Source organism: Chiloscyllium plagiosum, unplaced genomic scaffold (assembly GCF_004010195.1).
Source record: "Chiloscyllium plagiosum isolate BGI_BamShark_2017 unplaced genomic scaffold, ASM401019v2 scaf_14025, whole genome shotgun sequence".
NCBI lineage: Eukaryota > Metazoa > Chordata > Chondrichthyes > Orectolobiformes > Hemiscylliidae > Chiloscyllium > Chiloscyllium plagiosum.
The window spans coordinates 6,175-25,000 of NW_025211914.1; the positions used below are offsets into that span (position 1 = coordinate 6,175).

Genomic DNA, 18,826 nt, shown 5'->3' on the forward strand with positions numbered 1-18,826 from the left:
AATGCCGTGTTGACCATGACCCAAACATTACCACAAATCCTCACCATGCCATCTGCCTTAGAGGTCTATAAAATTAATAAATGTTTTGATAGCTTGCACTGACATGTTTTCACTTGGGGCAGATGATGGCATAGTGGAAATACCACTGGACTTACTAGCCACTGGCTTACACTAATGCTCCAAGGATAAAGGTTCAAATTTCATCCCACCAGCTAGTGAAATAATGAAAATTAAATTTTAATATTTAAACTCATTTCCACAATGTTAAATTGTATTTAGCTCAACATTTGAGTGTATTATTAGGTAAACTGGAGACTCTCCTGCTTCTCGGCTGCTGCCTGACCTGCTGTGCTTTTCCACCACCACTCTCTCGATTCTAACCTCCAGGATCTGCAGTTCTCATTTTCACCCAACAGGAACAGCAGTCAGGGTCGCCATCTGTCAGTGTGAAAGGTGACAGAACAGAATCGGTGAGATCACAGAGGCAGGTATGGAACTGTTAAACAATATACAATCTGCACAAATGGCCAGAACTTGGAATTCAGTTGAGATTTACAAGTGAAACTAACAAAATGCTACAGCAGTATCACAAGATGATTCAGAAAGCCAGACAAAATGTGTAGGAGGAAACCTAGTGACTGGAGAGAACATTCTGAGAAATAGAATCATTGGCATTTTGTAATGATGACAAACAAGTATAAAGTAAAGTAAGTACTGAAGGGAATGAAAATATATGGATAATCCTTAAATATACAATTAAAAGTCCTACGCTCAGAGCTTATCCATTACCTGCACAGTGACAAATTGTCAGACAGACAATTAAAAAAACTCCTTGCGACAGAAAACAAAATAAAACACTTGCATTTATGTAGTATTTTTAAATGTAGTATAAAGATCCCAAGATGCTCTGAAGAACTTTATTAGACAATGTTTATCACACGCAGTATTTCAAAATAGGTGACCAAATGTTTCATTAAATGGCAGGTTTTCATTTATGATCTTGAAGAAAGATAAAGGAAATTTAGAAAGAATTCCAGCATTTGAGTTCAAGGCAGCTGAAGGAATGATGGGGTGCTGAAAATGAAATGTTGCAAGATGGAGGTGCACAGATATCTGGAGGGATTTTTGTGGGGTAGAAAAACTTACAAGTGAAGGGAGCAGCATAGCTGTAAGGACCTTTAAGGGAAATGCAAACCATCAAAAAAAGGGGAGGAAGAGAGCAGGCCAAATCAAAATGGAGTTGAAGGGGTATAGGGATTTTAATTTTTTCCTATTCGGAAGTATTCTTACACACAACTGAATGGGTTTTATTTCTATCGCAAAAACAACTGTTGCATTTTTTTGCTATTATTAGTCATCACCATTAAGTCACCCATGTTCCAAATTGAATAATTCACATGTCAGTATAAGGCTGTTAGGAGCAATGCAAACTAGCAAGGGGAGGGAGAGATTGAAGGACAAACATTCAGCTGCCTGAGAAGAGTGCCCAAAAGAAACAGAGGCCAGAAAATATTTCACATTCTCAGCCCAGAAAAGAGCAGGATGTCTTGTTATTGCATTGCACGGTTTACTGCGTCCCTTGCTGTTTGTCACGTACATTAAATGATCTAGATATGAATGCAGGTGGTATGATTAAGTTGACAAACGACAAAAATTGGTGACTAGAAAATAGCAAGGAGGAAAGCCATAGATGAACAGACCATGTTAACAAGCTGGTCAACTAAAAAATAGAGTAGAAACCTGAAAGATGTATTTTTAAGAGGACTAAAAAGTCAAGGGAGTACACATTGAATGTTAGGTAAAAAAGATCAGAGAACCCTTGGTGGGTAGGTCCATAGATCCTTGAAGGCTGCAGGACTAATAGTTGAGGTGAGGAACAAGGCAGCATATGGGATACCTACTTTATTTGTCAAGGCACTGAATAGAGGTCATGATAGAACAGAATATAACATTAATTCCACCAAAGGTGGAGAACTGTGACCAGAGGTAATTCATAAGGATATCGTCTGGGCTGGAGCAATTCAGCTGTGAAGACAGACTAGTTGGTTTGGGGGTATTTTCTTTAGAACAGAGAAGCCAGAGGTAATCCCACGCCCCCACTTGGAGAAGGGTTATAGACAGAATTAGGATGGATCTGAGGAAAGTTTTCTTTCACCTGGTGGTGGTTACCTGGAACTCTCTGCCTAAAAATGTTGTGGAGACATGAACCCTCAAGACAGTTAAAACGCCATTCAGTCGAAAGTTGAAACTCAATAATAGGCAAGACTGCTGCGGACAGTGAAAATGGAAGGGCTGCGAACAGGAAATGTGAAACAATAACGAATTGCTGAAGAAATTGATCAGGCCTGGCGGCGTCTGTAGAGAGATGGTTAAAACAAAACACAATTTTGTCCACCCCAGTCCAACACCTGCACATCTGTAGAGAGAAAGCAGAGTTAACATTTCGAGTTCAGCGATCCCACTTCGGAACTGTAAGGCCCACCTGCTCCCAAAGGTGTGACATAACACATCTAAACAGGTTAATGAGAAATTTATCATGAGAAGGCTGTGGGGCAACTGCTGGAAAACGAGATTAGAAGATATGCGCTCGATGGGACACGAGCGCAATGGAAAAAAGTACCTCTTTCTGAGACGTACACAAAAAAACCTCCAACACTGCCGGCAGTTCCGTGCAGGGTCTGTGGAACCACCATCCCGGTCAGGATTGGCACCACCGGACTATTCCCAACCGACCCGTACATCTCGAAAACTGCGCATGCGCCACGCTCTGCGAGGGGCTACACACTGCGCCTGCGCGGACACGGCACGGGCCTGATGTCTCCTTCGTGCACATGAGCACTCTCGATCAGCCGTCTACACCACCAACCTCCCTCCCAAAGTGTACGCATGCGCTGGACAGGAGCCGCGGTTTTTCTCAGTGAGGAGATAGTGCGGAGTGTCCAGCAGCAGCCAGTTTAGAGAGAGATTGAAAGCGTCCCTCGCATCGTAATCAGACACTAAAGTGGCCAGTAGCTTCGTTTTGGACGACGGTAAGGGGTTAGGAGGGAGGGTAATGGGGAATTTTCCCTTGCTGGGATTGGGACGTGAATTGAGCTTTTCGGCCGTTAGTGAAAGTCGCTGCCTGTAAGATGGCGGCTGGATCGCCTTTCTACAAAGGGAGAGCTCGCTCAACATGGCCGACAGAAGAGGAAAGGGAAGGCGATGGAGGCTGGGGAGAGGATGGGTTCGGTGGTATTAAGGATGAAGTGGGGGGTTATGAATCTTGGAAGATTGTGTCTGGTGGAGGTTGAGTTGCTGTTGTATAGAAGCTGTGTGACCGGGACGTTTTGGGGGGGGGGGGCGCGGAGGAAGGGGAGAGAATGACAAAATGGCCGACGATTTTTGTTCCCTGACGGGTCAGTCATCGTCTTGTCTCTCCACCTTCCTGGGGAGGGGAGGAAGAAGAGGCATGGCTAGTAGTATTGTTTTTACATCAGGCTACCGCGGAACATCTGATATCCCGCACCCATTCACTGTACCTCACGTCTTCATCCCGGATCTTCAGCTTTATTTCCCTTGCAGTTTCTCGCCCGTCGATCTTTCTCGCTCTTGCGGTCGTGACTCAATAGGGGGACCGTTTTCGGCGAGCACTTTTCCGATTTGCGCGGGTTGAAGACAGATCAGAGCGGACGAGCCCCCTACCTAGCAGGGGTTTGAGGGTGGGCGATGCCACGACTCACTGGCACTCTGGATCACACGCTGGTGTTCAGAGACCGCCAGGTCCGTGAACGCAAGCTGGGCCCTAGTTTTGCCTGGCGTTTCTAGGTCGGGAATCACACTCTTCGTCGGACTACTTACATGATGTTGTCTGGCTTGTTATATTTTTCGGACGGACTAACAACTTCGTGTTTGAAACGATTGGGGCCGGACGACGCGCGTGCGCGGATCCAGTTCTCCATTGGCGCAGTTTACCCTCCGGGAGGTGGACTCAGACTGCGCACGCGCAAGTTGCCTGCTCCACCGGGACTTGCGCAGTTGAGGCGCTTTTTAACTTGATCGCGGTCGTCGGCCTGGTAAATGGTTGGATACCGTGCTGGGGGGGAGGGGTGGAAGGGTGCGCGCGGCGGGGTCGATTTTCTGATTTACGTTTTTGCTCCAACTTTCCCTCCTCTCCGTAAATTGGCTATAGCAGAGGTGGTGTGGAGAAAGGTCGCTCAGCTGTGCGACCTTTCTCTCCGTGACATTTGCCTCACCGTGAAATGAGCAGGGAGCAAAAGAAGAGGCGGCATCTTGTGGGAAGACTGAACACTGCTGCGTTTTAAAATGGCTGATCTGTCTTCGCGCTCCCTACGGAACTTTTCCGCTAGGTGTTGGGATTCATAGTATTTCGCTTATCAATTTTTGTTTGGGGGGGGTGGGGGTTGGCAATGACCAATGACCAATGAAACCTCTTTACGCGGTTTAGCCAAACTGTTCGTTACGCATACCGATAGTTTCCATAATCATGTGTGTTTTTCTAGGTTCAATTCGTTTTCTGATGTCTGCCTACATTTGTTTCCCCTCTTCACTGTGCATTTTTACCTCCTATGGAATTCACGTTCTCTGTACATTTCTTAATAAAATACTGTTTTGTCCACGTTGTAAGCGTTTTCTGTTCTACTAATGCAGCAAAGGTATGGGGTCGACCAGTCTGGTTTCTTTCCACTTCTCCGACTAAGCTGTGGCTTGCAACTTATTCTATAGGCAGAGCATTACTTCGCAACGGTGAGATCAAATTTAACATGCTGCAGATCAGCACTGAAGTAATTTGTTATCAAATATCTAAAATCTTCTGTGCTTGTTAAGAAATAGAACTCAATAGATGCAAAGTGTGATAAGTGAAAGCTGTTGACAGCATTTTCTCAAATCTGTGGGTATATTAAAACACTTTTATTAGCATCTTGAATGTACAGTACAGAACTTCAATGATTGATACTTTTGGAATGTTAGTACAGAATAGAATTCATCCCACAGATGAGATCCTGTTCTTTGCGTTGAGAGACAGCAAGTCTACGCTAACTGGTTCATGAGGTTGAGCTTGATAATTCTTTAGCAATTCCTTTCCAAGCTTGCCTATGTTTTCTTACCTGCCATTTTTGTGGAGGTACACAGCAAAAATGAGGATATTGAAGCATTTCTGTCCGTCCATACGTGACTGCAAGTTACAAATTATAGGTAAATGATACCTTAAGATGATCCTGTGTGGTTATAGATAACAATTTTCTGTGTCATTGTGGCTTTTGTGCTTCTTACCTCAGCTGTTGTCTAGTGTGTTAAATGCTATTATAGCAGGATGGGGGTTTGCAAATCACAAATTGAAAGGAATTAAGTACATATGGGCAAAATGCAAGAAGGACCATCAGGTGCTTGTCAGGCCTGAGGTAACCTGGGAGATCTTTGGGTTCTGGAAAATCTACCCATGGCTTCTGTTTGGTGAAGTGATGATCCAGAAAAATTTGAGCAGTGTAATCTGCATTAAATGCAAGTTTTGTGATTTTTGCAGTAGCCTAAAGATTTAAAATATGAAAACACACTACAGAATCACATTGGCATTCTTTACATCAGAAGATGATGAGCTTATCCTCATGGCTGATTGAGCTTGCCTGCTGACTGCAGTCTGGGGAGTGATTTGGTCAATTGTATTCCACGAGGATCTGTATTCCAGATACAATTTCTCTACTATCATCATGAAAAGTAGTTCATTATCAGCAATTAAGAAATGCACAAGAGTTGAACTTGGTGACAGCATGTATAGGGGATGGTAGTTCCCGTTTGCTCTGGTAAAATATAATTTAGAGTGTAGGAAATTTTAAAGGGATGTTTGTGTAAGAACCATTGTCATCGAGGGCAATGCAGTGTGAGGCAGTTTTTAATATGGTAACTTGAATATGATTTCCGAAGTGGTACAAAGCTTTAAATCCATTTGGTCTTTATGTATTTTAATTTGAACAGCATTCTTAGAACAGCGGAATTGTACTCCGCATTTGCTTGTGCACACTACTTTGAATACCTTCTGTTAAATATCAAGCACGAGTTCATGAATATAAATTTCTTGCAATTTTATCAATTTATAATATTGCTCTTGTATAGAAATTTATAATGTGAGCTCCAAACATGCAGTAATTTGTGTCCTCAATAGAAATGAATATACTCGTGGCTATAATGGTGAACCATAGCAATCTAACTGGCGGATTCACGTTGTCTTCATTTTTCAAGAGGTTTTTTATATAAAAGCTGTCCATCAAAGGTAATGCCAGATCATGGGTTTTGTATATCGTTTTACATATAACCTGCAACCTTAGCTGGACTTCAAAAATGGATTACAGTAACTTACTCTTATTTAGTTTTCTACCTTTAGCTAACTGCCAACTGATTTTAATACAACTGCAGTAGTCACTGACCTTTTAACAGTTTTATGATACCCAAGGATCAGATTTTTCAGGAAATGAGAACTAAGTGGGCAAACTGGCATGTACAACTGTTTTGAAAACAACGTATAGGAGTCTTACATAATTTAGTTACTGTGGAAAAATATTTACTTGATTTTTGTAAATATTTATCAGAAGTTACAGTTGTGTAATAATCGAGGGATTTTGTTAGCTACCTACTGACTACAATGAAATGTAGGGAACAATTATTCACTTTTCGAAAACGTTAATGTGGTAGTTCTTAATTATCTAAAAGTGTCATCTAATCTGTAAGTTGCAGGGCACTTTTTGGTAACTACTTCCCCCTCCGTTTCAAAATCTAATGCACATGGCAATTTTCTCTCTTTTGTTTCACGTGGTAAAGCACGTAAAGGATTCTAAATGATGTCCCGGAGACGAAGCAGAAGTCCATCTCGAGAACGCCGAATGCGTGGAGACCGTGGTGCAAGTAACAAGACTGACAGCGCTGATCCTCGAGATCTTGAGAGGCGCATTTTTGTTGGAAATTTGCCCACTGATTCCATGGTGAGAAAGGATTTGGAAGATATGTTCATTAAATACGGCAAGATAAATGGTTAGTATCTGGAAACCTTAGACATTCCATCTGAATCTAGTACTTGATTTTTAATGTCCTACCTGTTACTACTTCAAAGGTATGTTACCACAATTTCAGAGTTGAACTATTATACCTTCGTCGTACTGTTCGATGCCATTTGCTCCCAAGAAGTTTGCAACAGTTCCAATTGGAAGGCACCAAGACTGAGAGAACTTCTGACCCAATAGATTGGGTGGAGCAATATGCTAAAACAACTGGAAGCATTGGTTTGTTCACCTCTGCTGCCTGCACATCTCTGAATTTCCACTGCTTGTAGTGGACGTTTTGTAAAACTTGTAAGAGAGGTGTGTTTAAATGGATTTATCTAGAATAGGTAAGTTTGGTTCTTTGAAGTTTATGTACCACACCATGATGCACGATATGCCATGGGTTTGGCCATTTTTGCCCAAAATAAGATTAGCTATCTTTGGAATTAGGGTGTGCAGGAGGATGACTGGGTTCTTGCATATGATCTGCAGGTTTCTTACCTGCTTGCTGCAATGAAATTCAACAATGAATTTTGCTGTGCAGGCACAGCCAGTAGAATGTTCACATGTTGTGATACTTATTTTCACCTGTTTACTGTTCCTGTTCCATGTTATTGTCACATAAGTACTGCTGGGAGAATGTGTGTACAGGGGAACCTTGATTATACAAAGGACACTGACAGACAGTTCGGTTAATCAAATTCTGGATAATTGAATTGTTTAGCCGAGCATTAGGACCATGCATTCTTGCTGGATAATCGAATGCCGGATAATCGATGTTCCTCTGTATACTGTTAATTTTCTATGTGGTTTGCATTCTGAGTCATTGTCCTACATGCAAATTTGCATTCTGATGTGAATTGACTTAATTCAGCATGTTCCTTTCTCATTGAATTGCAAATTTGTTTTTGTCATAGAGAATTTACAAGAGTAGCTCATTGATTTACTCATGCTGAGAGCATCTTCCAATATGACCACACTCTTCAAAATTTAAACATGTCACTGAACACAAATTTACAGTGTTACAAAACCTGACCTTGGGTACTTTCATCTTAATTCTCTTCTTGTTTGGAGATGGTGCTCTTTTGTCAAAAAATACCACATTTTTACTAATTTGAGGAAGGGGACTGTAATTTACAATTTTTAAAGGTTTTGTAGATTGAATTATCTTTCCCTTTGGAATTCTCCTATATCATTGATTTAATGGCTTTCATTTGAACCTCATTAATTAGCAAGGCTAATTAGATTAGATTACATACATTAGATTACTTACAGTGTGGAAACAGGCCCTTCGGCCCAACAAGTCCACACCGCCCCGCCGAAGCGCAACCCACCCATACATTTACCCCTTACCTAACACTACGGGCAATTTAGCATGGCCAATTCACCTGACCTGCACATCTTTGGACTGTGGGAGGAAACCCGAGCACCCGGAGGAAACCCACGCAGACACGGGGAGAATGTGCAAACTCCACACAGTCAGTTGCCTGAGGCGGGAATTGAATCCGGGTCTCCGGCGCTGTGAAGCAGCAGTGCTAACCACTGTGCCATCGTGCCGCCCTTGTTTATTTGTGCGAACTAAGTTCTTACGATCGTTTTCTGTAATGTTAGATAAGGTTATTCATGCAGTTGGGCATAACAAATTAAAGTTTCTATTTAAATGTTGTGAACTGAACGAGTGAATTTCTCTATTACTTTACTTTAATTCAATATTGTTTGACGCTGATGGGTTGTGCATTTGTGAAACTTGGTAGTATCAAATTTTTTGCTATGATTTCGTTTGAGTAGTGCACTGATGTGTGATGTTTAGGAAATGGGTTTCCACTTGGCTGACTTTTAGGTGGATGTCTGTTAAGGAGTTGCCTTGGTTTTGAACGAAGAAACTGGGAATAACCTGTGATTTCAAGTTGTGGAGAAAAATAATTTAATTTGGCATCCTAGCTGATTCCGTTTTGAAGTAATGGATAATTATTTGGGAACTGACGCTGACAAGAACTGAACTGGGCCACTGAGATATGACTGACTACAAGAACAAGTTAGAAAGTGGAAATCTGCAACTAACTTCGTTCACAACCTTTTGGTCCACCATCTCTAAGCGTTACAGTTGTAATGCGATCGCATATTTTCTATTTGCTCGGACGAAAGCAATTCCAACATTTGAGAAGCTACACCATCCAGGTCAGATATTTCTATAATGGAATTGGACATTCAGTATCTCGATCTCTTCCATACAACTGCTCAATCTGATGAGGTTTCCAGTGCTGGCCTTTATCTGCCAGCTTAAGAGTTGCTCGTTGCTGATTACGTATGGCAATGGCAAATCAGAGTTCACTTTGTATTGAACCAGAAGTATTTAATTAGGTCTAGTGAAGGAAGATTGTATGATCTGTGACTTTTCAGTATCACCCCTTCTATTTTTACCAAACTTGGAAACCTTTTGCAAGTTTCAGATGTAATGTATGGGCACTATTCTCCAAGTGATCTGCTGCAAAACTTTATGGTTAGTGCCTATGACACAAATCTTGTATTTAAGGTTTGCAAGTTGAGACAAAATATGGCATGTTTTAGTTTACAGTTCTCTGAACAAAACAGGTTGGACTAGTAGACGGACACGATAAAGTTAAAGGATGTAAAATACTTTATGAAGTGGTCATTAAATTAAAACTGTGAAGAAAAGTAATTTTGGAGATCAAATGTTATTTATGTGAAACACATTTGTTTTGATATTTGTCCAGACCTTTTCATGACTGGTTTTCTCAAGCAAAAGATGAAAATTTTGTTGACTCCTTGTCTATCCAACTGAAAATTATATTCACTTGGTTTATGTATATTTTGTTTAGCGATTTTTTTTTATATATCTCAGCACCTGAAATCTTGCCTGTGATTAGCTGTAATTGAAAATGGTTTTGAATATGAATTGATGGGCATAACAGTTATGGGATTGTTGATGTTAGGATTGATGTCTCATTTTGTTCCATGCACTGGAGCTTTAGAAAAGTGTCAACTTTTCAGTGACAGCATGTTGCACTTATGGCAACATTTACTGATATCTTCAGAGAATTAAACGTCAGAGCAATTTCAGTAGCAAATATACAGCAAGGAGCACCATACTTCAGCAGTTCTCAACAATGATTTCAAATTTATCTTTGAGCCATTCATGAGGAAGTGGTGCATAGCAGGGATGAAGAATTTCTGCCCTTTGGTAGAATACTGGCATGGTTATTAATTCTTCCCAATTAAAAATTGAAATTTGCAATCCCACCGCTGCTGCCTTTCTTGAACAAAAATAATGCAACTTATTCAGCTACTCTATCCCCATGCATTGCTTCTCTTGGCTGTTTAGACTTGTAGAATCCATCAGATTCCCAGTTGCTCTTCTCTTGGCTCAGTGGAGCTGTGTTGAAGACTAGTGATGATTTTGTTTGTTGCAGAGATTGAGAATATGCCACTTTCTTTCTTCAGACCTGGAGTGCATGTGAATAGTTTTAGTTCACACTGAAGACGGCTACTGAATTGAGTGTCACAGTCTGAGGATATGGAGTAGACCACTTCTGACTGAATTCGGTTGAAGAAATTCCTCCGAGAGAGCATTGAGACTGGAAATATCTACCCAAGAAAGTGGTGGATGCCGAGTCAGTAAATATTTTCAAGAACTAGATAGGTGTAGTTCTTCAGGCTAATGGATCAAAGGATGTGGGTGAACGTGGGAACAGCGTACTGAGTAAGGTGATCAGGCATGATGCTGAATGCCAAAGCAGACTTGAAGGGTCAAATGCCCTAATCTTCCTATTTTCTATGTTCCTATGAAGAAGTCGCTCCAAGTCTTGTGTTGGCCAGATATGCATTTTTGTTTGTTTGCTGTGAAGTGGAGGAAGAGTAAGCAACTCCTATCTCTGGTTTTGCTTATACTTTGGATTCACACTGTTTTCTGCGTTGATTCTTGAGATGCTAGTTTATTGTGGTCAATAAGTGGTCCGATCAAGTAATTAGATTGCTGGCAATTACAGTTGTCGTTTAATTGTTACCAATTTCTATAGCAAAGAACTCAATTGCTTTTACCTTTGAGCATGGTTTGATACAGGCCCTTCCATCATTTGCAGGTTTCTGTTATGACCTGCAATATTCAAGTTTATTTGGTTTTCCTGAGCAATTTTACACTGAGAACACTTTTCATCGACCTTTGATTATCAATTAAAATAGTTAAAATATAGTTTTGCTCAATTCAGACAATGTGTACTCTGACTTGGGCCTGGGTTTTTTTTTCTCCAGCTTGTTTGCTCGTGTATAGGCTGTTTATAGTTTGCTGTATACTCTTGATGTTTGTAGTATGATTAAACTGTCTGGTGTAGTACTTCCATCCTGAACCATGTTTGCCTAACATGGTATGCCTCTTGTTGATAGCTAATTACTTGTTTATTCCATATAGAAACCAAACTGGCTGTTAATACTGCCACATTCGAAACTGCCTTAGAACCTACCTCTATCCAGGTATTTAGTCTTCTGTCCTAATGCTACTTCACATTTGGTGCAATGATTTTTCTGATTAAGATTTTATGTAAAGTTTTTATTGCATCATATTAAAATTCCAAGAAAAATATGAATGACCTTGTACGTAGGCTCTGCTAAATGGTAACAGTAAAATTGTAAAATTTTAGTACTGAAAGAATCATGAATGGTCATGCTTTCCTAGTTTGGGCTTCATTCTGTATTCTATGTACTGACTATTGACGAGTGAAGTGCTCAGGGCACAGTAATTTATTAGAAATATATTAATCCACTGTCATGACAGTTAGTGGGTAAACCTGACTATCCACTTGAAGTCTGTTTGGGTGACCGAGAAATTGTTGGTCTGTAGAGAAATGCAACTATGCTGTTGTTTCCTGATCCCTTTTTCTACATAATTCTTTCTGCTTTATTCTGTAATGTGCACATATCTTCACTCACTCCTTTGAACATGTCATTCATTTTCTAATTTTTGATCACACATCCTAGTCCTCTGGATCAGTTGGTTGGTGGGTGATATTGAAGCAAATTGAAAATTTGTATTTCCATTTTTCTATGGCATTGTCTAGCATTCTTCAGTTCTTTAAAATTAGAATTGACACGTTGAGATTCAACTATGGAATGGTTACAGCACAGAAGTTTGTCATTTGGGCCAATGACTCCATACTGGCTGTCTATAAGACTGACTTGCTCAGCCCTTTTCCTTGTTGTCCTACAATGTTTTGAGATAATTCATTTTTTTATTGGGGCACGTGTTGGATTTATGCCTACCACACCTGGGTAGTTTATCTACAATCAGACAGCTAATGGCAAGAAAGGTAGTCTATTTATGTCTTTCCTTTCCCTGTTTTGTATGTTGCCACCTTTTAGTAGTTGTCCTCAGTTTTTGAGTCCTTCTGTCAAAGGATTAGGAAGAAATTTGTCAACTGTTTGTGCTATCTTGATTTGATTTTCCAAATGCTTGGCATGCCCACCCAGAAACATCATGAGCCTCAGTTCAAGGATAGTTGTGCTGTTCCAAAATGGTTTACCTTTCTGCTTTCAAACATGCTATTCTGATTGCATTGACTATCTTCAACTATAATGGCTGTTACCAGCCACTGAAACCCTCATCTATATTATGCACAAAAGTGTCTTGTCACGTTACGAGGGATATGGTTGGAATGTGAGGCTTTTTGATTTATTATTCTGTTAGATATCTAGGTTCCCTGCTGCTGCTGACCATTTCGATACATGGTTAAAAAATTTAACTTGAGTGGATTTGGAAGTTTTTGCTTTATTTTTTGATAGTGAACCATCCTTCTGACACTCTAGCATCTGCGTGATGGAAAGAGATACAACCAGTAGCGCACCGCTTTAAAATCTGTTTGATTTTCAAAGTAAAAGATCTTGCATGTTGGCTAGTCATACTTGTATTTTTATTAGCTTGTATGTGGATTTTTGGAGATTGGCCTGTGTAAAGTAGCACTTCTATTGATGTTAAAATGGCAATGTCTACAAAATAATATCCCGGTGGAATAATTCTTTGTAACCAAACCATCTTCTCAGCTACTTCAGTTTGTCACCTATGTAACACATTAAGCTAGTGTATGACCATATTTGACAATGTTAACTTTATTAACAATTTTTTTATTTCTGTATTTAAGCTGAGAACTTGTCATAGAGTCGAACAACATGGAAATAGGCCCTTTAGTCCTTTTTAGACCAAAATAAACTAGACCACCCATCGGCGTTTGGTTCATATCTGTCCAAACATCCTCTTTTTTTTTCATGTACTGATCCAAATGTATTTTAAATGTTATATCTGCTTCTACCACTTATATTGGCAGTTCATTCCATGCGCTTACCACTCTGTTAAAAATGTTGCCCTGCATGTTCTTTATAAATCTTTCTCCTCTCATCTTAAAATATGTCCCCTAGTTTTGAACTCCCCCCACCACCACCACCTTACAAAAAGGAACTTTGCTATTCACCTTAGCTAAGCCCCTCATGTTTTATAAATGTCAGTCATCCATCACCCTCCTATACTCCAGTGCAAAATGTCCCAGCCTATTTTTAGAGCTCAAACCCTCCATTCCCATGGTTTCTCTTTGTGACTCCATTTATGCTTAGAGAGATCAGTTAATTGGTTGAATGCTCGTGCGTGCACAAAATGCATTTATGGTTTCTCACTGCCGTTGGTGGTGCTTTCTCCTTCCATGCTCAAAATCCCATGAGATCCAAGTAAAAATGAATTGCCATTACAATTCCTGATTTCCTGTTTGGTTGCAGTTTCCTGACCCCGAATTCTGCCCTCCTAATGTTTGTGAACGTTTTATATTAAGAAATGCTTTTGTCACTTTGGATTTTACCCTGACAGTTACATACTTATTGAGCTGCTGGCTAGTTTCTTATTTTAAAGCTTATTCTAAATATTTCCTAATATTTAAATGCAAGATGCTGTTGTTAACACGTTTTAATGTAGAATCAAGTTGCCTTTGATCAAAAAGTATATACCCTGCCATCTCATGCAGTACCTTACTTATTTGATTTTCATTAAATTTTGAGTGGTCTATTGGATATGTTAAAATGAAAACATTTGTTTAGGTTTATATGGAATAAACGTGCAGTGGACTGTTTAAATATAGAAATTGACTGCAATAGGGAGATAAACCAAAAGGTATTCACAATTTTGCATCGAGCTAGAATTGGATCTTGAAAGTTGGAACAAATTGGAATTTATTTAAATGGTACCCATATCGCTATCTTAAAGATGTTCTGCAAATCCCCGTTTACTATCATAAATCACTGACTTGAAGTCTGCTTTTTAATTAGCTAATAGCTGGTTTTTAATTTCAGGAAGTTGTCAAGGTTTTAATAGTAATCATGCTGTTGGTTTTGGTGCCTGGCTTCAGCACAAGGGCATCACTCTCGTGCAAGTGGCTGATACTTAAGCTGCTGAGGCCGCAACTTTTTTGGAGTTATTTCTTCTGCACAGGAATTTTGTCTGACCATGTGAAGAATTATTGGACTTCAACTTCGTTTCTATTGACCTTTTGTGAACTAGACATTGCCAGTTTAACTTGCAAGGGTCAAGGGAAATTATTTTGCTCTATTGACTGGAGATTTTTGAACATCTGGAATTTTTCCATCCCACAGGTATGTACATTTTCATTAACAACATTAATTTTGCAGCTTTGTCAATGCACCATGGATTTGGGTTTGTGCAGTTTGATCGTGTTGAGGATGCTAAAGCTGCCGTGCAAGGAGAGAAGGAACGAATGTGTAGAGGGTACAGATTAGGTAAGAACTCGAGATAACTGCGAGTGTCTTCAAATGTATATTGTGAATGCATTGGGATTTATGAACCTTTAAAGAATCTTTCTAAAGGAGTGTACTGCTTAACTGTTGACTACGCTCATTTTATTCTGGACTCTGTGTATTTGTGCATTGGCCCATATTTTCAAATGAATGGAATTGAAGGTGTGCACTTGTATCTTAACACTATTTTGGCATGTTTGGCATCCAAGAATGTTATGCTGTGGTAATCCAGCGTTTATTCTGAATGTGGTAACATTGCACCACTCATTCCGTTCAAACTAATAAATGTTTGGTACATCTGAGAATTTTTATCTTGGAATAAGCAGAGTTTCGTTTTCTAGGGATAACTTCTTGCTATCGGTTTTGTTCAAATCTTGGGTCTGAAGATCTGTGATAACTAGTTTACTTTGGCTGTACTGGAGCATTACTTCCTAATTTGCTAATATTCCAAGCTTGTGACAAATGTGCCATTTTCACCAGAAATTTGTATGGTTGAGTACATAATTCAGATGCCAGTTTGTGACTTTTTCTGAAAATCCTGTCTGTAATCAATTTTGTTTATAGCGGTAAAACATTGTTAATAAACATTTACATCAGTCTTTTCAGATATGTTTGCATTCTTAAGTGTATTTTTGTTTTGTACAAATTGGTTGGTTGGTTCTTTTCAGATGTTAATATGGCAGCTGAAAGAAGAAATTCGAATAAAACTACACGGAGACCGAGTCCTCCGAGAAGGTAATAAAATTGTGCATTTTTTTCACGAAGACAAGACAATGATGGGATGACGCTCGTCTTTTGTTATCAGCATATTAAAGTTCTAAAACTGGCCTGCTTGCTATGGCTATCCTCCATTTGATTGCGATGTAAGTTTTACATTTTAAATGATTAAGTTAATTTTGTTTACTTCTCGTTTTTCGTAGTGAGTCAGTTGTACATTCTGCAAGTTTATAACAAGTATGTAGCATTAATACTTGTGTATGTCAACAATGTAATTTAGTTTTTATACAAAATAATAAAATTTGATGCATTTTGAAATGGATTGCAATTTGCAATGAATTTTCCAAGTATTCTTTTGGGGCATTGACCGTGTGTCATGTGTCCCAGTGATTCTTATCAGTGTGCTTCTTTTTTACATCACCTCACATCTTGTTTGCTATTGCGTCCATTCACTTTTCATGATTGGGCTTATTAACTGTATTCTAGTTAGGTAAGTATCAGAGGAGAATTAAATGAAGGGAGGACGAGGCTGATATGAAACTGGCAATGATTGCTTGTTGCCTTGATAACCTGATGGTACATACTGATACATCCTTCCATTGTTCCTGTCATCTTGAGACACAGACCGTGATGAAGACTTAAAAGATTAAATTAAAAGCAGATGCCAAATCAATGATTTCAGTTCAGATGAACTGAATCAAACTTCAGTCGTGCAGTATGGCTTGAAGCAGATCTTATTCTCAAATCTTTGAGAATGCTGAAGCCTATTCTCAACGTTAAAGGATGTAGAAATATCACTGTTGTCCTGCATGCTCCATTTGTCATAGCATGTAGACTCCAACATCAAATATTCTTGGCTACTGGGGTCAACAACGTAGCATGTGAAACTTCCTTGAAAAGAGCGGTTTGAGCAATCCTAGCAGCGTTGGAGTTCTTGTGACACTTTTGTATGTTTTAGTATGTTTCTGTATGTGGATCTTGGAGCCACGTTCTTAATGAACATCACATTCTCTTTGTAGGGACAAACACACTCTTTTTCCTCTTTCATTTGTATTGTTTCTTTCATCTAAGATATTCAGTTAAAGGTAAGTAACAGTTGATTAGTGAAATATTTAATTTGGACGTGTATGGAAGTAATGATTAGAAAGTGAATACAAAGAAAATCAACATCTGCATGAAGTCTGTGCAAAGACAGTTTGACATAAGATGAATCTGCTGTTGGGGGAATTAAAAAAACTTTCGGTTAAACTGGATTTTTATTGCCTGTAGAAGCTATAGCTACAGTTCCATTCTGATTTGATTCACCGGGGAGAAAAAACTAAATTTTTAGGAAGATACAATATAGTGATGATATTGGAGTGATCTTGATTCAGTGCGCTCACCTAACTGTGGTTCTATTTATAGTATTGACATTTTTTTATTATGTTTCTTTGGTTATAAAGATTGTCAGATGAGTGATCTGCTGTTAGATGTTACATAATAGAAGACCATTAGTTCATAAAATCTGAAACTTCGGTTGTTTCCAGACCAATCTTTTTATCTACTGTTGAATGATACCGTTCTGAAAGACAGTTTTCAAGATGCATCATAATCAAATATATTAAATCAACGGCATCAAGGATGTGAATTTCTCCTGTTGGATTGTTTCTTGTTTTCATCATGAGGTGTTTGAGGTATGGAAAGGGATTAGAGGTTAGATTTTACATGATATTTACCACAGTTGAGCAATTAATGGCTACTAAGTTGAAGCATTCACTTTTTTTTCCAGAGAAATTTCAATCCGTAAACATCGACTCCATTTAATCTGAGTTTGCAAATACGTAAACTGTAGTATTATGTATCTGGAATTAGAAGTTCAAACAAACATTACCAATTTTTTCATTTGGTTACAGATAGTGGTTCAGGTTCGGAGACTTCTGCCCTGTCTAGCATTTCCAATTTGAGAAATAGTACCCTTACTCATTTGATATTGGGGATTTTCAGATTCAGGCTCTACTGATCATGGGGTTTAAAACACAAATAGTAACTTGCACCTTGTTTTATCTGATTTCAATAGGGACCCATTTGCCTTTGGTGATGAACGTGATGTAAGACGTGAACGCTCTCCGCTCAGACCTGCCAGAGATGAACGTGATGCAAGGGATCCCCTATTTGATCGATACAGGGATGCTAGAGACCCTAGGGACCCAACCTACAGGTAAAACTTACAAATATATCGACTAAGGCAGATTGGCAAACATTGTTTATATAGATTTCAGCAAGACATTTGATAGGTTCTGCATGGGGAAACTGGTTAGCAAGTTTAGTTTCAGTGGAATTTAGGGGGAGCTAGCTATGTGGATACAAAATTAGCTTTGTATCTTTGTAAGGTAGGAGACATGGTAATGGAGGGTTGTTTTTCAGACTGGAGGCCTCTGACTAGTGGTGTGCCACAAGGATTGGCGCTGTGTACAGTGCTGCTGGTCATTTATATAAATGAATTTGATGTGAACATAGGAGATATAGTTAGTAAGTTTGCAGGTGATACCAAAGTTGGAGTTGAAATGGACAGCGAAGGTTACCTCCGATTCCAATAGGATCTTGACCAGGTGAGTCATTGGGCCAAGGAGTGGCAGATGGAGTTTAATTTAGATAGGTATGAGATGCATTTTTAGAAGAGCAAATTAGGGTAGGACTTGTACTCTTCATGATCAGGTCCTGCAGGGTGTTGCTGAACACCAAGACTTTGAGTGCATGTTCAAAGTTCCTCGAAGGTGGGGTCTCGGGTAGGTAGGATAGTGATGAAGGCGTTTAGTATGCTTTTCTTTACTGGTCGGGGCTTGAGTACAAGAATTGGAAGGTCTTGTTGCAGTTGTGTAGGACATAGGTTAGAGCTGAAAATGTGTTGCTGGAAAAGCGCAGCAGGTCAGGCAGCATCCATGGAATAGGAGAATCGACGTTTCAGGCATAAGCCCTTCTTCAGGAATGAGGAAAGTGTGCCCAGCAGGCTAAGATAAAAGGTAGGGAGGAGGGACTTGGGGGAGGGACGTTGGAAATGCAATATGTGGAAGGAGGTCAAGGTGAGGGTGATAGGCCAGAGTGGGGTGGGGGCGGAGAGGTCAGAAAGAAGATTGCAGGTTAGGAAGGCGGTGCCCTCTCCCCACCTTGTCTCAGTCAAATCCCTCGAACTCAGCACCGCCTTCCTAATCTGCAATTATCTTCCTGACCTCTCCGCCCCCACCCCACTCCGGCCTATCACCCTCACCTTGACCTCCTTCCACCTATCGCATTTCCAACGC

At 39.8% G+C, this 18,826-nt stretch overlaps 1 protein-coding gene and 1 long non-coding RNA gene across 2 annotated transcripts; one reads left to right on the forward strand and one right to left on the reverse strand.

Annotated features, from left to right (window-relative positions):
* Nucleotides 1–216: 216 nt before the first annotated feature.
* LOC122547189 lies at nucleotides 217–2,756 on the reverse strand. The gene is made up of 2 exons (XR_006310908.1): nucleotides 2,621–2,756; nucleotides 217–438 (listed from the first exon to the last, which is right to left on the reverse strand). It is a non-coding gene; the product is annotated as an uncharacterized LOC122547189 (long non-coding RNA).
* A 91-nt stretch (nucleotides 2,757–2,847) lies between these two features.
* On the forward strand, nucleotides 2,848–17,973 carry LOC122547188 (heterogeneous nuclear ribonucleoprotein C-like). Its single transcript, XM_043685797.1, has 5 exons — nucleotides 2,848–3,029; nucleotides 6,811–7,020; nucleotides 14,706–14,813; nucleotides 15,500–15,566; nucleotides 17,605–17,973. Exons 2-5 carry the CDS (start codon nucleotides 6,828–6,830, stop codon nucleotides 17,747–17,749), a joined length of 513 nt encoding a protein of 170 aa, XP_043541732.1. The 5' UTR covers nucleotides 2,848–3,029; nucleotides 6,811–6,827; the 3' UTR covers nucleotides 17,750–17,973.
* Nucleotides 17,974–18,826: the final 853 nt, after the last annotated feature.